At 43.6% G+C, this 23,703-nt stretch overlaps 2 protein-coding genes across 7 annotated transcripts in view; one reads left to right on the plus strand and one right to left on the minus strand.

The window, feature by feature from the left end:
* The window catches only part of trpv1 (transient receptor potential cation channel, subfamily V, member 1), a 16,813-nt gene extending 9,836 nt beyond the window's left edge, over positions 1-6,977 (plus strand). For all 3 annotated transcript variants that reach the window (XM_046039371.1, XM_046039368.1, XM_046039370.1), the window contains 6 exons: positions 2,154-2,319; positions 2,409-2,475; positions 2,703-3,031; positions 3,116-3,237; positions 5,435-5,556; positions 5,670-6,977. In XM_046039371.1, the coding sequence (XP_045895327.1) occupies positions 2,154-2,319; positions 2,409-2,475; positions 2,703-3,031; positions 3,116-3,237; positions 5,435-5,556; positions 5,670-5,758 (895 nt within the window). In that variant the 3' untranslated portion in view covers positions 5,759-6,977. The remainder of the gene's footprint in view (positions 1-2,153; positions 2,320-2,408; positions 2,476-2,702; positions 3,032-3,115; positions 3,238-5,434; positions 5,557-5,669) is intronic.
* fam222ba (family with sequence similarity 222 member Ba) overlaps positions 6,601-23,703 on the minus strand; it is a 29,514-nt gene continuing 12,411 nt past the window's right edge. For all 4 annotated transcript variants that reach the window (XM_046039372.1, XM_046039374.1, XM_046039375.1 and 1 more), the window contains exons 2-3: positions 16,607-16,734; positions 6,601-10,329 (exon numbers count right to left, since the gene is read on the minus strand). In XM_046039372.1, coding sequence (XP_045895328.1) covers positions 8,615-10,329; positions 16,607-16,688 — 1,797 coding nt within the window. In that variant the 5' untranslated portion in view covers positions 16,689-16,734 and the 3' untranslated portion in view covers positions 6,601-8,614. The remainder of the gene's footprint in view (positions 10,330-16,606; positions 16,735-23,703) is intronic.

The raw sequence follows: 23,703 nt of genomic DNA on the forward strand, positions 1-23,703 counted from the left end.
GTCATTCATTTGCAACCAGGATTCAGTTAAAAACATAAAATCTAGATTTGCAGACAAGATAAAATCATTTAAGATAAAAGTCTTACTTGACAGTGATCTCACATTGAAGAGAGCCATTTTAAATGAGTTTGTTCTGGGTGCTGGAGTTGGTGCAGTTGTCCTAATCCTTAAGAGATTACTATTATTTCTGTGTGGGATGTGCATATTTCGGTTTACTGGTCAATGCGTGATGATGACAGGAATAGAAGTCTGTGGAACAGCACTGGAAGCAGACGGCTTTACATGCCAGCAGGTGGAGACAGTTGTTTGTGGCAGTGAGGCAGAGTTCTGTTCAGTGAGCGGTGGTGTGTCCAGGTGTGCTGCATGAATGATTAGTCATTCACGTAAATCATGTGTGGACCGCACCACATGCTGTATGAGCGCAGCTAACATTTCTGAGCCCCGTTTGTTTGTTTGTAAATAAGTAAAATAGAATAAAATCTCCACAGGAGTACCTTTAAATGTAAATCTATTCTTGCATCAACTAGCAAACTGTGTATAAATGAAAGAAACAGTATTTCACTGCCCTCTCAAAATTTTCTGTTTCACCTGGTCTGAAATGTGCACTGTGGCACCTTGTATGTAACGGTGTACTGACACACTCTATGGGTGGTGGTGATGGAGCAGTGGATAAGCCACATGCCTTTGATGTGGGAGACCAGGGTTCAGTTGCAACACATCCACTAATGTGTCCCTGAACAAGCCACTTAACCCCTAGTTGCTCCAGAGGTGTGCGACCTCTGACATACATAGCAATTGTAAGTCTCTTTGCCTGAAAGCGTCAGTTAAATGACTAATTACAATTATAGATCAGCAAAAACAAGATTTTCAAGGGGTGTTGCACTGCATTAATCAGAAAAAATGCGTAGAATAAAGTTTACATACAGTGCCTATAATAAGTATTCACCCTCTTGGAATTCGTACAGAACAATAAAAAAATTACCAGGTTACATGAATACAGTTAACTGACATATGAATTTAAAAGAAATAAAATGAGGAAAAAATGGATAAAAAACTGGAATAGAAGAAACTATTACAATTCATCCACCCAGGCAGTTACACCCACCTCTCTTGCTGCTCATCATGAAAACATGTCAGTTGTTTTTACATTAACAGTCACAGTCTATTTTTTAACTGACTCGATTTACAATAAGAATTGTTTTTGCTGCACAGTGGAGCCTGAGAAAAGGACAGTTTGGGGAGTAACTCGTCATTCAAAAGCACAATGCTTGATGGACATGTATGTGAACCCCGGCAGCATCTTATTGGATATTGGTCACTTGACGCCAAAAATAATGAACGCTGGGACACTGAAAAAACACACTGATGTATGTGCCTATGTGTTTTTGATTACAAAGGGAGCTTATTGGAACCCTTTAACTGACAGCATCAACCGAGTTGAGTCTGTCATTTCTTACAGTTCTCCAGTCACCTTTTTGCAGTGTTTTGCGTGGAGTGTTTCTTTGTCTTCATGGTGTAGATTTTGCCACCATATTGACTCACCAAAAACCTGACCATCCAGATACACTTTATTTTTATTTATTTATTTATTTATAGTCAGTTCAACTGCTCAAACTGTTGAACTGTGTCAACTGTTCAAATTGATTACACTGTGTCACATTTTGTGACTTTTAAAACCACTTGGCCTCACCAGGTATGATTAGTTAGTTATGATTAGATACGTATGTCTAATTAAAGGGGGTGAAACAAGTAATTTGTATTTTAAATTTGTAATTCATTTGGATCTCTTTGTAGAGATCTGCGTTCACTTTGACATTAAAGAGATTCTTTTTGTTGATCAGTGTCAAAAAAGCTACATTAAATCTACTTTGATTTAATATGGCATACTTTTTATAGGAACTATATAAAAGACTTCGCTTAATCACCACATATCTCCTGGGACTTATTGAAGATCACAGACTCTAATGGCTTCACATGACTTGAGGATGATTTCTTCCTTTAAAACATGTCATTTTGTTTTTGTACACATACTGTAAAGTAACATATCAGTTCAACTCCACTGTAGCCTCGCCTTTTAAAGTAAACACTTGCATTGTTATAAATCACAATCATACAGCTGTGCAGGATCACAGTGGCTTCTCTGCTGTTGATAGTTTTGTGCAGGGCGTCCTCTTCCTGGTCTCAGCCGGGCTGTATCTGTGTGGGCGGCAGGAGTATCTCGGCTTCCTGGTACTTTGTCTTGCTCTCAGCTGGGTGAACCTGCTCTACTACTCCAGGGGCGACATACACATGGGCATCTACAGCATCATGATACAGAAGGTATTCCACACAGGTCACTCAGCACCACAGTGAACATCACAGTGAACAACCTGATCCCTGAAGCCTTGTGTCTCTTTTCTTCTTCGTAGATGATCCTCAGCGATATCCTGCGTTTTCTTTTTGTCTATGTCGTTTTCCTCTTTGGATTTTCAGCAGGTATTTCTCCTCTGTAAATGAAAAGATTCATTCAAGGCATCTGCTACTCTCCCAAAATTATATTATCAAGATTTTTACTTGTATTGATTTCAAAAGTAGTGTTATGACCAGGTTTTAAAGACTTTCCTGAACAAAAAGGACATACACTTCAAATAACATTGCTACTGTCAACATACCATGAATGAAGGGCGTACTTTATGTAATCTGCTTCCTCTCTCGTGTCAAAGCGGTGGTCACCCTGCTCATAGAGCCTCCCGTAAAAAACACCACTGGAATTCAGAAGACGCGTCTCTATGGTCCCCTTAACCCTGATGAGGAGTGTTTAAAACCCAGCTTCAGTAACATCTCCTACACCACGCTGCAGCTCTTCAAGTTCACCATCGGCATGGGCGACATGGAGTTCACCCAGGACTACCAGTACAAGGAGATATTCTACATGCTCCTCATCGGCTACATCATTCTCACCTACATCCTGCTTCTCAACATGCTCATCGCCCTCATGAATCACACTGTGGAGAAGACCAACATGGAGAGCGCCTGCATCTGGAAGCTACAGGTGAGGCGTCCAGGAGGGTGGAGGGTGGAGGGGGTGTCCATTCAAGGCTGCTGTGGTTTGATGAGGTGCTGTGACTGTTTTCAGAGGGCTATCACTATCCTGGACATGGAGAAAAGACTGTCTTGCTGTTTGAGGAAGAAGCTTCGCTGTGGGGTGGAGATAAAACTCTGCACTGCTCTTGGAGCTGACCGCCGCCGGTGTTTCAGGTTTGCTACTTTCAGTTTAGGGATAATACAATCAGACATGTTTTTGGTAATATGCACCACTAAAGCACATATAACTTAAAGGCCCAGTGTGTAATATTCTAGATCTAGATCTATTTGCAGAAATGCAATATAATATACATTACTATGTTTCAGTGGTGATTAATTAACCATTGTCTTTATTACCTTAGAATGAGACATTTCTATCTACATACACTGTGGGTCCACTTACATGGACGACGCCATGTTTTGCCACCATGTTTTGCCACCATGTTTTTACAGTAGCCCAAACAGACAAACTGCTACACAGAGTACATCTCGCCGCTATGTTGAATACGTACAAGAAACAGTAGTATTAGTAGTAGTAGTAGTAGTCGTCGTCTGGTTTATTAGAAGTAAAAAGAGAAGTGAAATTTGGACAAATGGAGGACCACACGTCTTATTTAGCACAAGAGGCGACAGAGCATGTCGGCCACCGTAGCTTGTTTGGAAAGGGAGGGGTGAGCGGTGACTGATGGTGCATTCAAGTAGTGTCAGAATAATCCAAATTTTTCTCCTCCTTAAATCTTTTGTTGCAAAAAGAGGAATAAAGAAGTATACAGAACAGTATTCAAATATTTAAGGAGACACAAATAATAAAAACTTTGCCAGGGGTAGTCTATATTATATAAAGGTATCAAAAGAGGACCACATGGTGAGTTTTCACAGCCTTTTTGTTGTTGGATTTAGAAATGAAATTGATATAAGATATTGTAGATGTCTGTGTGTTATTTATGTGCTCTGATAATCCTAATCCAACACATCTTTGTAGTAGTGTCTATGTTGATTCAACATTCTGACATAAGAGCATTTGAACACACCAAAGTCGGGAGAGTGACTTCACAACTCGGGAAAGCGGACCATCCAAGGAGAACGTAAATGCACAGCGAGCTGTTGGTTGCAATTCACAACCCTCACCACTAGATGCCACTAAAACTTACAAAGTGAACTTTGAAAATGTTCGGCTCACTTCAGTTCACTAGTGGGATGTCAATGTCAGTCAGTCGGTTGGTCCACACTTGGTCCATAGATGGCAATGAACATTCATGTTCCACAGAAGATCACTTCTGTAACGACTTTGTTGATCCCTGACTTTTCCTGTAGCGCCACCAAGCGGTTGACATTTGTAGTTTTGAATGAAACGTCCAAACAAATATTACACGGTCCAGACATCACGTCCTCCTCAGAGTGAATTTTTATAACTTTGCAGATCCCTTAACTTTTTGAATTTGTCCAATACTAAAAACTAATGACACTCACATCAACCTCAGATGTACTTTGTGTCTAGCACTAATAAGCAAATGTTACCAAGCTAACACGCTAACTATAATGGTGAATTATATAAACAGTATACCTGTTAAACATCAGCATGTTAGCATTGTCCTGAGCATGTAAGGATGCTAAATGCAAACATTCAGTTGCACTGCTGTGCCTAAGTACAGCCTCAAAGAGCAGCATGGTTATTGTCTTGTCATGTAATTTTGAGACCCTGTCTGCTAGAGGGGCTTTGTTTCCAAATCTAATTTTAATATGTCAAAATTTTAGATGATGGAATGCACTAATGGTGCACATTTCTTAAAATTGTTTCACTGGATTAACTGTTTGAAGCACAGTAAACCTGGGGAATTGCATTCAAGCAGAGAGTAGGAGCATCAAGAGACATAATTTGTAATTGGCTACATTATTCATATGTCTACTGCAGAGGATTATTTTGTGTCCAGTTGTGCTGGATAAGACATAAATATGCATGTGTGTCCATAATACTTGATGGTTGTGTAAGGTTTCCTGGTGATAGGACAGATGCTGTGATAGAGACTGTTGTCATCTGACCTACATGTTTGGCTGGTATGGTCAGGTCTTGGATTTGTTTGTGAGACAGGGTCTGCTTTTCTTATAAAGTTTAATTTCTTTTACATGTCGACTTTCCAAAACGGTTTCACCTATACAGGATGATTATCTGAGCAGCAAAGTAATAATTATAATAATAATAATAATGCAGAAACAAAGGTTTTAGGCTTGAAGATTTAACAAAAGATGCATCTGTATGAGCAGGATCGATTGTGTGTACACTGTGTTCTTCACTAATTTGCCATCTCTGACAGCTGATTGATGCATCACACAGCAGACAGTAATTGGAGCATGTGTCCTCTTGTCATCTCAGAGTGGAGGAAGTCAACTGGAACAAATGGAACACCAACCTCGGCAAAATCAATGAGGATCCTGGCTGCTGGGATCATGTCCAACAGCCTGCTTCAGACACCCTGCTGAACACACCCAACAGAGGTGCAGAAACATGAACGCAGACTCTTAAGTTTCTATTAGAACATGCTTTTTAGGCATTTCTTTGCGTCAGGAGAGTAAGCTGTGTCTAGTAACGTTTCCTCCTTTGTCCACAGGGAGGAGCTGGAGAAACTTAATAGAGGGCAGTCAGCGGCAGAGGTGGCAATCACACGTGTCCACAGAGATCAGCACCACACCGGTGTAAAAGATAACAGAGCGCTTAACCCCGGCTGCTCAGCCTGACTGGCCCAAGCAACAAGGCATTCACACCAAAAGTTTCCCCAAGAAACTGAACTGCTAAATGTGTGACGTCCTTTTGAGTAACTGATAGTAGTCTATGATAGTAATAGTCTTTGAGGCAATGTGTTTTTCTGACATAATGGTGCAAAAAAAGTGCATTTATCAAAGCTGAAGGCTGCTTAATTGCCAATGCATTTGAAATACATTAAACATATAATGCAAAGGTTTCTGCCCCCACCTGAACAGGATGCACATCCTCTCTCCACGAAGGCCATAACCTGCCGGCACCTCTGGCATCGCTCAAAATCCTTCATGGAGTAATACTGATCACTAAGGTGCTGATCCTGCCCCCCACCGCCCCGCTGTGCGCCCTTTATACAAGTCCCATTTTCATCACAGCCAGACAAGCTAAATCTTCTGCAGCCAGATAGTCCTGCGGATTTCACAGCTTGCCTTTGTCTACTCTACTTCCTGTTTCTCTTTGGCAGTGGGAGGCTCAGATAAATGGCATGAAAGCACACCAATTGGTGCAACAAAGACCACCTACAGCACTAGCTGTCGCAGTTACAAATTAAACGTGGTTTAAATGCGCTTTTTGAACCCTTCAGCCACTCGTGAGGCTGATAATGTAAGAAACAAATGTGTGAATAGTGACCTACCTCAACTGTCAGACAGGATGACAATAGTTACTATATCTCTCCTAGACTGAGCTCACGCAGAATGAATGGGACAGGAGAAAACGGTCACCTGTTTTCAGTGTCAGTTTAAATGAATGTTGCAGATAATCCAAACAACGGTGCCGACTCATTTCAAAGCATAAATTAGAACTTTATTTTATTATTACAATATTACAAAAAGAGTAGCACAACTCTCACACTCTTGCCTCTTATCTGTCGTACAGAATGACACAAAAGAAAGGCTTATGGACCTTCTTCCATTTCACAGCAATAGTACAAGAAACAAAGAAGAAAATAAAATTTAAATAACAAGCAAATCAAGTATTATAAATAGTCACAACTGCAAACAAACTTTGAAACTTGGGGAAAAAAATGTTACAGCTCAGTAACTACACATTGCTAAAATATATAATTACAAAATATTACTCCTTTTCTTGCTTTCCATAATAAAGAATCTCTAAGGAAATGCTCTGTCTATTCAACAAAACTTTATTAAAATAAAAAGACCAGAAAAAAAAGACAAAATTGCTGTTTCTGTGTATCCTTATAATCTTCTTTCTCATTATTTGGGGTTTTCATTAAAACCATGCTCATTTTCAAGGGAAGTCCAAGGACCAAACACTTAAGGCTTTTTACGGGCTGTTAGGGAGTTAGGTGAAAATAACATGGGCATCACTGTTTACACACACACACACACACACACACACACACCCCTTCACTCTACCCACAGCAGCAGGCAACATTCACACACAATCATTCAATTTTAAAGTTACAGTAGTCTAGTAGGTAAGCCAGTGTACAATAAAATAAACAATGCATTTGCTGTTTCACTTAAAAGTCAGTTTTGTTTACCTCAAAGTGATCTTGCAAGTGATCAATTTGGTCTTTTCAAGCAGACTTCACATCAGAATCAGTAGCAACTACACATAACTTAATTCACTTAAGTTCCTGCTGTCAGGATCAAAACTCTGGTTAGGCTCGTGGGACAATTCTACAGGACATTATTAACACTATTATTTCTTCTACTCCAGAGTTTTGACCTCGTAACTACCCCATCCCCTTCAATACCTGCAAAACAAATAATCTCAACATTCAAGTAATACATTTGTCATGGTTACAAAAACGATCTGAAGAGGAAACAAACATAAAATGGCACATCTTCATAACTGTGTCCTTGTTAACCCAACTTTGGCCATTTTAAGGTATGATTAATTCGTGACTTTTTCTGCACTAAACATTTTCACAATCTTGTTGCCAAACCTTCCTGGCATTGACAACAAGTTGATTTTTTTAAACACCTGAATTCATTGCAGCATTTTCAGCAGGATAGAGCATCACCTTTTCATCATATTTGCTCCCAGCTGGATCTTTACTATGTACAAACAACCTGATTACATGCTTCCTTAACTGACAGAGATGAATCAGTCATGAATAGTCCTATTATACAAATAAATAATTACATTTAAATTCAAAAGAATAAAACTTCTGTGTACATGTGCATACCGCAAGTTTGTTTTTCCAGCTGTACTTCATAGTCTCCAGTGTCTGATGGCTTTGCACTGAAACAGGATCTGTCCTCAAATGATTATGTTTTATCTTGAAGTTACTATGAGATTTGAACGTAAACACGAAAATGAAAATTAGTCACTTGTCTAATAAAACTAGTCAGAGCTGAAAATTGACAGACATGACCCTGTAAAAAACATCCATTAGTAGATGTTGCTGTTTTTCAGTGAGGGATCTGTTTTTCGTCTTTCTTACATGCATAAGAAAACGAAAAAGTTCTGAAATAGAAATAACACAGGATCTGTTAAGACCCAGGCACACAGACAATAGAGGAAAAAGGAGGGAATGACACACACAGTACAGATGTTATGTATGTGTATACACATGCACATGAAACAGTTCCCTATAGTGCCAGGTAAAAGCACTTGTAACAAAAATTAAAGCAGCAATTGATCACTTGCAAGATTTATTTAAAAAGAACAAAAAACCCCTACTGTTCTTCATTAAATATATGAATTTACCCTCTTGAACATTAGAGATCACTTGTTTAAGTTATCAATTTAGTTTTATTCATGTGTTTCCTTTCTTAAGACTAAACAAATGGGTTTTGATAACTGTTGTGTAGACAAGGCCATAGCTTATCTGTACCCTGGGAGCTGGATGAGAGCGGTTCTGCCATCATCAACCTCTGGACCTACCCTGCTCAGAGGAGGCCTGTGCATCTTGCCCATCAACCCTAGATTCTGATCGCGGAAGTAGGGCGTCTGGAAGTCCCCACCCAAGTAATCTGCTGTTTGCATCAGATTAGTCTGGGCGGAGGAGGAGATGGAGGAGCTCGTTCCTAGCCTGTATTGGGGAGCCCCAGGAGGCCCGCAGTCTAGTGTGGTGCACCCCCCTGGGCCTGCACCATGGAATGGCATGGCTACGTCCTGAGACCCGGAGCTGTCACTGTTGGGTGTGGGTAAGATGCTGTTGTTCCAAATGTGGGACTGGAAGTAGTGACCATTAGTGTAGTGGGCCATGGGACCGGGCATGCAGCTGTTGTTGACAGGGGGAGAGGGAGTGGGCCTCTCTACGGGAGGCTTCAGTGTGTAAGGCTGACCCACACAAACCTCTGCAGGGTAGCCCATGCCCTTAAAATGGAAGGCAGGGTCCCTGGAAGGCTGCTTGCAGAGGTGGGTCGCACCATTCTGAATGTGGGGTACATGAGCCAACTGGTGTTGATTCCAAGAGCGCATTTTCTGCTGCTGTGTGTGTTGTTGTAGCTGTTGGTGCTGCAGATTCTGTTGTGGATGCAGATGCTGCTGCAGGTGGTGCTGCTGCTTGAGATCAGTGTGGTTGGAAGGCAAGTGGTTCATAGCAGCCACGCTGGATGGTGGGTGAGCTCCCACTGGGGCGGTGGCTTTCTCTTGAGGACCAATAATGCAGTTGTGTGGGGGGAAGCCAGGGGTGGCAGGGTTGCTGTGCATGGACACCCTGGAGCAGGCGCTGATAAGCAGGTTGCGACTGATGGGGCTGGGGTTGGCGATCTGGCCCTCACACATGGAGGTGGCTCCTGCACCTTGGGCCCGAGCTTGGCAGAACTGGTTGATCTGATGCACAATGGTGCTCAGGTCGGCCTGGCGGCCCTGGTGCAGCGCTGCGGCCATGGAGAGTGGAATGGTTGAGGTAGAGACGGTAACATTAGGCGGTACGTCGCCATCTGGCAGCTTTCTGCTCCCCTGCAAGCCAGGTGGCGGCTGCTGCTGCTGAAGGTGCTGCTGTTGAAGCATGACGGTAGGGGGGCCCTGTGGGTGGCCAAGGGCTGGGTGTTGAGACAGAGTTTGGAGTCTGGGTGGGCCCTGAGGGGGATGGGCCATGGGGGGAGGGTGTCTGAGGCTCTGGGTGTGACCCTGCTGCTGAGGGAGGGGCATCTGTAGAGTCTGAGGCGGTTCCTGTGGTTGAAGGGGTAAGCTCTGCTGGAGGCGGGGAAGGTTCGGCAGAGGTGGGTGGTGGTTTAAAGTGCTGGTCGAAGCCACTTGGTAGCGCCCGGAGGGAGGGTTCATGATGACTTCAGGGTGTAAGCGAGCTCGGGTGCCGTCAAAATCTTTTAGGATGCCTTTGACTGTGGGCACCTTGACGATAGCGAGGAGGCCCGTCTTGGCACTAGCCTGAGAGGAAGGGTAAGGGCTGTAGCGCTGGCCCGAAGTATCCAGCCCGTTGACTGTCCGGCGCACGTGGTTTCGCTGGGGGACCTTGACGCTGTTGGGGAAGATCTTGATGGTGAGTGGGTTGTTGGCAACCTTCTTAGCATATGCATCCAATTCTGCAGGGGTTGGAAACGGAGCGGATCTCATCCTTTGTGTGGTGTCCCCTAGGGTGGAGGACAAGGACAGGTCAGAGGTGAGACAGAGAGAAAGCAAGAAGAGACAGAATTGAGGGGGATGAAGAGAGTGGGGAGACAAGCACAATAAGAGAGACAACTTAATCCAGGTAGAAGTGTACATGGCACAAAAGAGCACATCAGTTGTAATCTGAGCAGCTGAGAGGAACCTGAATTGGACAGTGCTCTCATATTCCATCCCTCTGTTTTTTTCCTAAAAACCCTCACAGCTCCCATCTCATGAGGACAAAGAGAGAGGTTGCCAATCTCATTCTCAGCTGAATTACTGCAGCCGACACATTCCCAGTCTAAAATCTAATTTTGTGGTGGCATCTTTAACTTTGAGGTCAGGGGCTTTTAGTGGCCTTAAATGACGTAGCATTTGGCCAATAGACAATAAGTATGCATCTTGGGGGGAGAGCTGCGCTGTTTGCTACTCAAATACAAACTAAACAAAGAATGAGCAAGGCAGCGATGGTCCCCTGTGGCTGCTTTGGGGGAAAGGAAAGAAAGAGATAGACGCAGAGAGCAGAGCTCCATGACAGCAGACAAGTAATCAGACACAGCAGCAGCGTCTCTGATCTGCGGGAACACCTCTCAGGCCTCAGCTCGCAGACATTTGTTACACCTGCTAAGCACCATGGCTAAATTTAACAATGCCAAAGTGACAATGTGAACATGATTATGTGTTTATGCATTGTGAGCATGAAGGTGTGTTTCTTTTATGGAGCCTGTTTAAAATGTGCGACAGGATCATGCAGGTGTTGGTTCATGTGTCAGTGTCTTCTACATAATGTGCCCATTTTCAGTCTGGGTGGATGTGATTGCATGTTTCATTTTAACTCAGTGTGCCCACTTCCACTTTCTTGACTAACACAATAAAAGTCAGTGATAATCATTTTAGAGCATGACAGGCTCTTCTCCCCGCTTTCCTCTGTCTCACTGTTCCCATCACCTCGGCCCCGCCAGTCTGACCTACTTACACAGCTTTCGGACTGGACATGAGTGAAGCTGATCTGTGGGAAGGATCACTAGTCTGAATAGTGACTGAGCTACATTTAATTTACTCTTTCATTATTTTTGAGGAGGGGACTCTTTGGTTCAGGTAAAATAGATGTTGGTAATACAGCATACAGGCTACCTCTCTCTGTTGTTGAGTGAGCAGTAATTTGAAATGTCGGGATTGCTGGCAGAGGTCTGTGGTTTCATGCGGCCGTGGCCATTATGCTCAGTCTCACAGCAGACCGACTGGGCTTGAGGGATGAGGCACAGAGCTGAACCGTGAGCTCTGACACGGCTGCACCAAGAGTTGTGCCAACTGGCTAATTAATTCCCGCTTTATTTGTGAACAGGAAACAATGGGCAGCGATGTGCGGGGCCGGTCTGGAGCGGCACACGAGGGGGGGGGGGCTGTGACTAAGTGTTCAGCCTGCTGATGGCAGCCTCATTAATGCAGGGGTCTGGGCCAAGGAGCTGGAGCTCGACACCCGCCATCACTGAGGCCTAATGTCTGTCGCTGAATAAATGCCAGGGTAAGCAAACACAGATAAATGAACACTTGCACACAAGCTCACAGACATGCTGAGGATGGACTTCACCTGTCAAACACAGGTAATGATTAATTCCCTTGTTGGAAATGGGGTTTCGTATAGTGACACTGAAGCAGACTAAACTAAGACAAAAGCAGTTTGACTCAAACATACCCAGTTTTCAGGGTATCAACAGGTTACACTTAGCATACAATGTGTACAACTTTAAGCACTAAAGCTACACTTTCATAAATGAAACTTGTTTGCTATCAGTTATTAGGATATATTTACAGATTGTGAGACTGTTGTCAAAACCACATGTCATTGTAGCTGTAGAAAAGGTTGTAAGTAGGTGGGAAGAGTACCATCAGCTGTGGCAGTAAATAAAACAGCTTTTATCTTCTCATGGGAATGAGATCTTCTAGATGAAACCAGGATGGTGGACAGCATGAATGAATGTTACAGACCGCAGTAACTTTAAATGTAACAACACCTTTCAAGGATAAAGACAAGCTGTGTGGGGAAATAAAGGTGCATGTTGAGCCAACATGGAAGGGGGAAGTGAAGGTTATTATTACAAGTATGCAAGACTTATTGATCTAAACAGTCTCACTTAAAGAGCTTCAACAGACATGAACAACTTTTGTTTCTGTGTAGGTTTCTAATTGGGGTCAGACTTGAACAACTAAGTCATATTTTCACAAACTGTGCATACAATAGACCCAAATAAAACTGTTAATATGAATATTTAGGAGAAAATAAATTTCTGAGGACATTATAAATAATGAGATGTATAAATTTAATAAAATGCCAGAAATGAATCATTCATTTATATAAAAGGTTTGTGTAATAGTAATAGTTTTGTTAATTATTAGGGAAATTGAACAATGTGCAATTTTAAAGATACAGGGAAATAAAGCTTTCACTTCCTTTGGATTGAGAAATGCAGCAAGAAAAACTGCAGCGAGCAACTGTGTTCAGTGTTATTACCTTGCCACTGGCACTTGTGTAATGAGTTTTATACTTAAGTTGTAAGACTCAGGCAAGTAGCAAAAGAAAGCAATGTCGGTGTCTGGAAACTGACCAATCCATTAAATTAGAAAAGGGATTATACATTGTTAACAAAGCTTAGGCAGGCATTTTGGGATAAAAAAAAGCAAATCAGAATGGCGAGTTTAACTGAACTGCTGTAAAATGTGTAATGAAATCGGTAAATTATTGAGTAGTTTTCCCTAAAAGTGGATAAAATTGATCTCTTGCTGTTCACGTCCGTTTAAGGGTTCTGGCAGATGTTGATTATGTGTTCCAGTAAACAAGTGTAGCTTATTAGCATTTCAACCTTAACCTGAAACCTGGATTAGTTGAAGAGCTTAAAGCATCAAGGGAGGGTTAATGAGGATATGAGTGAAGTTTGTAGGCGGCTGCGAGCATGTCATCTCTTAGATCTCCAGCTAAGCACGTTTCCCAGGGAGGGAACAGGGGAAAGAGGCCAGTCTGGCCATGCGTTAATTACCCCGCTGCTAGCTAGCTTGCTGGAACACAAGTGCACAGTCAGCAGGCACTAATTAGGGTTTCTTTTATTCAAACTACTGTTTTTATTGAACAAGGTTTAAGCAGCAGGGGGCAGGGGATCTTGCTGCTATAAATTGCAATTTTCACACAAGAGCAGGAAATTGGGTCTGCTGATGCTTCGGCGTCAAATTAGACATGTGAATTTAGTTTCCCACATGACGCCACCTCCATTCATTTTTACAGACATTTGAGCAGAGCATCCCATGCTGATAGATCAAGACCTTTGAAAAATGAAAAATATTATAAGGAGAGGAAGAAAAGATGGTTGCGTTTGATCTCAGCAGGGACTGAGGTATGAAAATCAGCCAAGTGGCCCAGCTGTTTGTTCTGCCTGTAAGAACTGAGGACCAAGGGCCACTTTGTGGTACTTGAGTCATCCTACCTCTGACTGCTCCAGGAGTATAACCCAGTTTCTTCTTGACCCCACTGTCTTTTTGTGTTTCTGATATACTCCTCTGACAGTCTTTACATTTCACAGCCATCATCTGTTAATAGTCACTCCCTGATGAAAAATAGAGCAGCTGCTCTGGCCTTGCCTCTGACAGCAACCTGCAAGCTCGTAACTTTAAATGTCTCTTCTATGCACAGATTCACCCGCAGGAGAGAAGGCAGAGCAAGGCGAGCATGGTGATCTGGAGCTCTTGGTGAAAACAGAGGGAGGGGAAAGTGTCAAAGACAAGATTCTGTAACACAAGACGCAGCATGAGAGTGCACTGAGCAGTTAAAAGGATAGTGCAAATGGGAACACAAATTGGAGCTAATTATGTAAACTCTCCATCTGAGCCTTTTTTTTGTGGGAACTTGTCAGTGTATTGAATAAAGATTTCAAGTGACAACTAGTCTATGAATTTCACCTAAAAGCAGTCAAGCACATCTCTCATGGAGTTAAGCTGTCAAATGATCTTCCATGCCTGGTAAAAGACGGGGCTCTGCAGAGACGAGTCCTGTCGAAAGCCAGGAGAGAGCTGGCAGAGTCTTACATGAGGGCTGAGGCCTAGGTCTAGCTGTGTGTGGCAGGAGCAGACATGCAGAAGGTGATCTACAGGGGCTGGATAGTAGACCTGAGAGTGTATACATTTTCTCTGTTCACTTTTCCTTATGGCACCCATTTCCTCATTCAAAGCGAGGGTCTAAGGACAGAGGGTGTTGCATGCTATACAGATTGTAAAGCCCCTTAAGGCACATTGTGATTTGTGATATTGGGCTATATAAATAAAAGGGACTTGACTTGATAAAAGTGATTTAGTCTAAATGAAAAACAGCTTCACGGCTTTTGATGTAACACAGTGTCTGTGAAAGGTACTTTGAAGAGCAGATGAAAAGCATTTTAAGAGAATGACGATGAGAAAAAAATAGATTGAAAGCACACTTCTAGGACCGGCCGTGCTGTGAGATGCACGCTCCATCAAGAAAAATGGATTACAGCATTGGGCAGAAAAACTAATTGAACTCCAGTTGTGCCTCGTACTATGATGTGTCTTAGTGTGTCACATAAAGGAAGAGCAGAGAAGTAGTGTAGCTGATGGCTGCACCATGTCACAAGCCTGCCTGAGTGAGGCAACAGACGTTGGCACTTAGCAGACTCCCTCACGCTTGCTGATCTCCTGGGGGTTGGCTGATTACTGTGATTCTGAAATTACAGTCTTGATGAGCTGGAGCATTTTACAAAAAAAAAAAAACAAAAAAAAAAAACAAAAAACTGCCGCAGAAATGGGTCAAGCTGGGGCCGAGTTTCCACTCCGAGAGAAACAGGCAGGAGGAAAATGAACTGTAGACTTTTTATGATTGAATAAATAAAAGCTGACCAACTGGATGGGCTGTAATCAATGTCTGGGAAGTGATTGATCTTTTGAATATATCTAAAAAGCTCACTGTAGAAGCAAAAGAAACTGATGGTGGAGAATATGCAAGTAAGACTGTGCAGGCATCATTGAGACCACACATTATTACAAAATGCGAAAGTACATTTGTTTGTATTTAAAAAGTGAACTGACATTTCAATGATTTATCAAAGTAGGACTGTGCAAGAAAACGATAATACTATTGCAATATACTTTTCCTCAAAATAAAAATTGTTTAATAAATGTTTGATTTAATTCATCTGACTCACGAATGAATCAGCACTTCATTAAAGATATTTCATTTGTTGAGGAAAACAAACTGACTGAAAAAACAGTTTACTTATTTTACTCATACAAAAAAAAGATTGAAAAAAGATTTTATCATAATATCGTCATATCATTGTTTTGAAGGTTCTACCTCAGATTTGCTAAGTGATCCACTGTTTGACAAATGTAACCATAAAGAATAGTTCCAAACCACATTTAACCGTATAGTTTCTTCAGCTTTCACTCAAAAAGCAGCCTTATTCAGCCATTTATCCTGATAATTATGGATATTGAAAGATATAATCTTTTTTTACTGTGGTAAATTTTTGGCCACATCGCCCAACACTAGTTCAAAGACAACAACACTGACTTATGGTTAGCATTTCCATTTGTCAGTTTGTCATACATTAATCTCACTGGTCAGAGCCAGTTAGTCTCTCACTGGTGAATGCTGACTTCAGCTCTCCATTTGTGTTGCTGCTCCTCACACTGTGAAGAGTCCAAGTTTGTCAGCAGTTGAGTTGAGAAATTTAAACACATTGAATTAACTGGGCCAGCTCTGACTGGTCTGCTGTTAAACCGGGGCAGCAGATTGCGTCTGAAATTCACTCACATTACAAGATCATAAGGGCAAAACCACTCAGCCGCAATCTGTCTGCGAGTCTGACAGTAACCGGCTCTTCCTGATGGTGAAAAGCAACCGAGACGGTCAAATCTAACACATGAATGTGGCGACAGCGTTGTGGTACGCACACAGGACCACACTTTTGTGGCAGGCTGACTCTTCAGGAGCGTTGAGGGAGGGATTAATCAGCAAATTAATGGCCCAGTTCATCCTAATTTCCCTTGAAGACAGATCTATGGTCCTGGAGCACAAAAATATTCTCGCTCCCTTTCTGCTTTTAACACAGAGCTGCAGAAGACAACCAGGCCAGGGTTGGCATGGGCATCTGACGTGGGGCGGGCAGCAGGATTGTAACAGCTTGGTTTGTTGTGTGGGATGGTGGTGGTAGTTAATTGTGTGTGTGTGTGTGTGTGTGTCCCGAACTCAGTACTTACATTTCTGAAGTCCAGTGTTCATCTGCGTGTGGGGGAGAAGCTGGAGGGGGAGGTCACCTGGCCCTGGCAGACAGGCCAGCATTTCACACAGACACTAATGCAACATGGGACACACACTTCTCCTCACACTGCAGAGAAAGAGAGAGGGAGAGAGGTCAGCAGTCAGACATAACTGCAAGGCAGCACATGGTGCGTGGTGATACAGAGGCTGGGTCCAGACTAATGGAACTCTGTGGCTGGTCCCTGGAGGCACAGGGCTGAGGGAGACATAGTTACCTTTCAATTAGAAACTGATTCACACCTGGAGCATCAGGTAAGGTGACATTTGATGCCAATAACAACTTCAATTAAACATCAAACAGCTGAAGTAAAACGGGCAGACTGGGCCTGAGGGGCAGGCAGCTTTAAATCGACTCAGTCCCTCCTCTTCCTCACCCTGCATGTTAGTCAGCTAGTTGGGCCCTGCTACCTGCGCTTTACCTCTCCGCCTCCACCAGACCATGGCGGAGGAAATTAATGACTCCTGTACACTCGAAAAGAACACACTCAAGAGGCCTGGCGCTGACAAGTTAGTGAGTCTCTGATCGATACTGCAGTCCTCTAGAGCGCAAAGAGGCCTTTATTTTGGGGACATTAAACAATGGAGCAGGCTGGGGCTGTGGAGAAAAGAAATGAATAAACAGGGCTACTGCTCCAATAAATGCCTGCCACTTTGTGCAATAACCTGATGTAATAGAGAGGGAGAAAACGTTAGCCATGCTCCACTTGGCTTACTGCTGTATTCAAAACACCACAGATGCTTGCTTAATCAGCACTGAAGAACAGTCAGGGAGCAAATTAAGCCTACAGAGTCCGTGCCCTCCCCTTTTGCTGCGTGGAATCAGAAGAGGGCGGCAAGTGTGCGCAGACAAACAGCGTCTATGAGAGAGGCAATTACCCACAAAACAACCTTGGCATGCCTGTCTGCCGCAGGGTGATGGCTTAAAAGTGTCTTCCCCCCTGCAGGGAGAAGAGACAAGTGGAGGAAAGAGTGACAAAGCGAGAGAGAAAGGTGGAAAGAGAGAAAGACGGGTGGCGGGTTTTGGGTGGTGGTGGGGGGCTGAACTTGCTTTAAAAAGCAGAAGCTCAAAAAGGTCAGGATGACAGCTCATTTAAATCCTCCCAGCGATAGGAGAAAAAACAAGCCTTAATGAAGCTGCCAGTTCTACACAGATACCTGAGTGTGTTGCACCTTGGGGTGCTGCAGGGGTAGGGCGGCAGGGGGGAGGAAGGGAGAAAAGGGTAGAGAGAGGGGGAGACAGGTTGGTGGTGGAGCTGCAGTCTCGAGACAGATCTGAGGATTTGGGGGGTGTTCCGTGTTGCTGATGCTGCGTCACCCTTTCTGTAGCCCAGCCTCCCACTCCTTTCACCCTCCTCCCTTCCCCTTGCTTTCTGATTTACAGCCTGGACCGCCATATGGCAGCAATCCCTGCCCTCGATTCAGCGTGTCACCATGCATTAACTTTAATTGGCCTGATATGTTATTCTTTTCCCTCGGCCTTGGAAAGATTTTTAGGTACATAGCGCCTTGATGTCAGCAGGCAAGATTTCCAGCTCTCTCTCATTTATCAGGGTGCCAAGATTTTACGCAGCGATAACAGCAATCTCTTTGACAACAGGCAGGTTTGGGGTGAAGGGAAACTAAATATCAAATACAACAGTGCCTTTGCTACGGCTTTCAAAAGCAAAACGGTTGCAAGAGAGTGACATGGTGTGTGTGTGTGTGTGGAGGGGGGGGGGGGCACCAGCATTTGTTATAAGAACATACACATCAACACACTACAGGCAAAAAAGAGCCAACAGACCATCAGCCTACCCCCTTCCTGCCTCCCCCACAGCGCCCCTGAATGTCAGAAAGCTGTGCAGTGGGGAGTGCTGCAGCAAAGGTCAGCCTATGGTAATGCCCCAGCTGACACTCTGCTTTGCAGCGCAGCGCAGAAGGAGATGAAACCCAACAGACAGAAGCCCGACGTCTACTGACTCGCCTATCAGCACCACTGCCACAGTGACTTCAAATATACATCATACGCCAAACACTGCCGCTTTATACAAAAGGCACCCGCCTCCACAGAGGCTTTTTCAACACATGGACTATTTGTATCAGGAGCAGGATGACTACACCTGATAGAGTGCCAAGTCCAGGCAGGGACTGAGCTCACTACAGTTGGAGGTGCCTCTCCTTAGGTCCTAATCGGCACGTGACTAGCTCGGCTGCTGGCTTCTGCTCAGTCCTAATTGCCCTCTGACCACCATGGGGGTTTATCCTGGTCTGGTCTATAGGGCTTGACTCACCCATTCAGGCAAATAGGTGTCTTCCCCAGTGGCTTAGTATCCTTTGTGCTATAGAGACACAGCCCCTCCTGTCCTGAGTGGAAACAGAGTTGCGTCTGTAGAGGCCAAGCTGAGGCAGCTGGGCCGGCCTGTGGAGCAGGGATTGGCTTGGTGGAGTTTAGCCAGGCGTCTCACACTATCAGCCCCGTGCAGACGGACACCACGGGGGTTCTCAGAGTATTAGGGGGCCCCCGTGACTCGGCAAGTCTCCACTAGCTACTTACAGAACTGCAATAAAAGTGTGCAAATAACTGTGTGGCTTTCATTATAGACAAATAAAGATGAGCCGACAAAGCAGGTCTTGAGCGAATGATGTGCATCATGGCTTGTGTCGTGTGTCAAATTGCTCCCATAAAAGCTGACCTATATTTTCTTTTCATTCCTCCGTTGGGGAAGGAGAAAAAGAAAGCAAAAAAAAGTGCAAAGACGAGAAGAAGGAACAGGATAGACAGAAGCCATTTCGGAAATTAGACCAGCTGACTGCATTCATGCAGAATCTTTTGATCAATATAATCCTCATCAACTATGATCTGCATTTGCTAGATATTTTTGGGAATTGCATCAGGGTAATTGCATAGGAAATCATTTATTAAAATATCCACCAGTGGTAATGCAGGAGGAAAAGAGGACTGAGAACCAAAAATAGGCTCATTAGAAGGAGAAGCATATAACAATATTAGTGGAGAAAAACAATAATGAAAAAAAAAAAAGTGAGGAGGTATGTTTGACTGCTGGTTGAATATCAACAGCTTTTTATACCAATTAAAAGCTAAAGCAATTAGCAGAACCAAGTCACCATGTTGTACATTGCTTGTGCTAACGGCTGAAGGACAGGAGAGTGGAGGAGAAAGCGGGCTGCTGTTATTTTAATTGCATGTTTACCCCCAGGTTATGGGTCTGAAATAGAGCCAAGAAAAAATGTTGCAGTGGAAATTCAATGCAACTTCACTGTGTTGATTCTCTCAGGGACAGAGAGTGAAATTACTTTTCTTTGCAAGCTGAGTCTCTGAATAGGAGGTGGAGAAAGAAAAGGAGCAAAAAGGAGAACGGCTTTTTACCCTTGAATACCAAGCCAGAGTGTTTTGTCAAAAGAAAGAGGGGAAAAAGCCTTGGCTCTTGAACACGTTAAGAAATGACAGTATGGCCTTCATTAGCCCATCAGGTTTTACAAACAAGAGGTAGAAAAAGATTTCTGTTGCTAGCAGAGGGCCACGGGCATGTTAGGCTATGACAGGCTGGTTCACAGTCTCACACAATGGATCCTGATGACTCCAGCACATCCCAGATGCGTTTGGGACAGGCCGTTTGCTTTTCCAGTCAGCAAAGACCCCTCGTCAACCTGGACTGTTCTCCCACACCAAAAAGAGAAAGGACGAGAGAGCGGGAGACAGCCAGAAAAGTGAGAAGAAGGTGAAAAATGAAGATTTTTGGTTTCCAAGTTGCATGGGATAAAACTGTCAAACATGGAGACTGCTGCAGTAGTGTGGGAGAGGGGAAGACAGCTACTTGAAACTACTCTTCTTTAGAGAGAGGGAGGGGTGTGCGAAACAACTGGGAGGCTGTATGAACGCTCAGTAACTAAACTGATGAAAAAGTGACAGTTCCCTGAGGTGAGATGGTGGATATGGAGCGGAGAGAGACAGCATGCCCCGAGAATAATGCATAGTCCACAGCTGGATCGGCTAAATCTTTGCATACGTGTCAGTTACGGAAGGTCGGTTTCACAATGAGAACACGGGCTCTTAAGAGGAGCTGTGTCCCATGAAACTGAGAAAAGGAAACACTTCCAAAGTATGAGGACTCTTCTTATCAGACTGACCTCATTCCTCCACTCCTCCACTTTTTACATCAGTAGTTTGGATGATGTCCACAGCCCCTCACAGGGGAGATGATGACAGTAATGGTGGCGAGACAAGAGGATGAGAAAATATTGGGCAATGAGTGTCCGGGCCTGGCCTGCCTATGTCATGGCTATTTCCCGTCCAGCCAAGGTCCATTCTTCAACTTAGGGTCAGTTTCACTAATAGACACTTAAGCCCACGTGGCTTCCTGAAGAGCTCTACAAATGTGGAAGGTAGAGCTAAGTGTGCTCAGTCATGTCAAGCCTGGCCAAGGTCAAACAGGAAAGTGCTGGCAGTGCCGCATGCGTGGCATCATGAATGCCAAAATGCCGGGGCCCCTGGCTGTGCTGTTTGACAGACATGTTTACACCTGTGTGGATGGCCTGCCAAAACAGAGGGGATCCAAAGTGAGGGGTGCCAGCCTAGTTATTTATTTATCTGCTGCAAATCCATCCAGAGTGCAGCCAGAAGCTGGGCATGCCTCAGTGAGGAATAAGCCAGCCTCCTCTCAGACATGACAGTCTTAAACCACTCGAGGGAAGAAAAAAAAAAAAAAGATCTGATGTAGTAAAAGAAAAGCAAAGCAACGATCTCATGAAGCAGCAGCTCAGGATTTGATTTACTCACACTCTTAATACATCTCACAGTAATTAATGATTAACACGAGTCAAATTAATCAGCGGCTGTTCTAAAATCATCCATGACAATGTTCAGTGGCTGGGCCTGTTCTTTCTCAGCACTTTCTGAGTAATTAAAATCAGTTGACTTGATAGTTGGAAGCAAATTCCAAAATCCATTGAATAGTTGTTGAGACAGTTCACTTAAAACCACAAATGTGAACCTGCTAGTGCTGGAGGAAAAGTCTGGGAATCACCAAAGTCATAAGGATACATCATATGGGAACCATAGTGGAACCATATTTCAACTAAATTTAGTGCCAATCTATAGAGTAAGTGGATAAGTGAAAACTTTTACCTGCTAGTGGCACTAGATAAAAAGTAAAGGGCTCACTAAAGTCTGGGGACCATGAATGTCTGTACAAAATTTCATAGCAATAATGGCTAAGATATTTCAGTCTAGACCAAAGTTGTATATGGACCAAAAGACCAACATTGCCATTCCTAGAGTCACACTACACTAGCGTGCTGTATTAGATATGTCAGATGGCGACTGTAGAGAAACACAAGAGGAGCAGAGGAATGCAAGAAAGCACCATGGAAGAGACAGCCTTCTGGTAACCATCAGATCACATAACTCAAGCGCCTTTCATCTCCTCGGTGGTGCCACATCTGTGTTATCTTCGCATATCCCCACATCGCACCAGACAACAATGTGCTGAGTCACATTTTGCAGTGTCAGATGCCAGACTGTGGGGTTTGGTTCTGGACTAAGAAAGCATGGTAAGAACAACAGAGATATAAAGATACCGCACTACTGTAAATCTACTATCTGTGTGTTTGGGTATGTGCAGTGATAGGACTCGTCATACGTCAGTCAGCCGTTTTTCTAAGTTGCTTTAGAAACTTAAAAACGGCTCATCTGTTTGTTTAGAAACCTCAACAGACAGATGAGCTGTGTTGAACTGATGTACTACCAAGACTTTTAATGTACAGTGAAATATGCATCAATATTACTTATGAACTACTATGTCCTGACAAAAATGACAATAGCCTTGTAATTCTGACACCACATTTGTTGATATATTCCCAACTCGTACAAAATAATGGATTTATGAATATGCTGTGGCTAAGAGGAAATTATGCAATTAGCCTTCTACATTAAATTCCTTTCAAATCTGAAAAAGGAAATGAGCCAAGTTACCTGTCAGGGGTTTAAAAATCAGATTTTCAAGCACGTTATAACTATCTAACTGTAAGTCGGCCAGGCCTTCTCCCAGTTTAGTGGGAAATAACTCAATGTTCTGAAAGCTAAAGCGTGGCAGCATTGTTGCAGCTGGCGGAAAAGGGGGAAATGAAGATGGAGTGGTTGATTTCATTTGTTAGCAGGTGCATCCATTTTGTGTTCTTCCCCACACCCACCTCGCCTCTCTGAGTCAAAGCGCTTATCAGAAATTGGACACCCTAGTGACAAATTGAGCCTGCGATTAAAGGGAGAAAGAGGAAAGCTTTGTTAAGTGCTGCTGATTGGGATCCCAGGCTGCCCTCACACATCTGAGGTGTGTGTGAGTGCATGCATGTATGTATGCATGTATGCTTGGTACAGAGCCAATAGCAGAGCTGACACCACCACCTCTTCTCCAATCTTCGCCTCTCTCCAGGTGTTCCCAAGGCTTACATTTCTGCTCCAAGTACTCAGCAAACAAAACCAAATCAATGCAGCCGTTTCCCCATCTCGCTCTTGCTCACATACACACAGGACATGTATAGGAAAGTACACAGGCAAATCTACATATACACCAGTGATTTTCTCCTCCAGGAATAATGACCACCTTTAGTATTTCCGGTGTCTTCTTATTGACATGTACGTTGTGTTTAACAGAGAAAAAAGTTAAGTCTCTGTGTGTTTCTTCTCCGGCACAGACCCATATTATTGACCCAGCATTAACCAGCCCTGGCCTATTTGCGCGGCTAGGCTGATATAAGAGGGGGGGGTCAGAGCAGCACTGCTAGGCAGAACTGTGCGAGCGCTGACTCTCACAAATCACCCTAAAAGGGCTTAACGCACAAAAACAGCTTCCAGTGTTACACAGGCCTGCTGTGGGAGATTTATCCACTGTGCCATTATCCTAACTGGCCTCTCTCCCATATGAGTTGTGTGTGTGTGTGTACACACACACACACACACACACACACACACACACACACCTAAAAAACCTAATTACACACACACACACACACAACTCTGCAGGAGGAGTTTTAGTATTCT

This window comes from Micropterus dolomieu, linkage group LG23 (genome assembly GCF_021292245.1).
Source record: "Micropterus dolomieu isolate WLL.071019.BEF.003 ecotype Adirondacks linkage group LG23, ASM2129224v1, whole genome shotgun sequence".
Lineage (NCBI taxonomy): Eukaryota > Metazoa > Chordata > Actinopteri > Centrarchiformes > Centrarchidae > Micropterus > Micropterus dolomieu.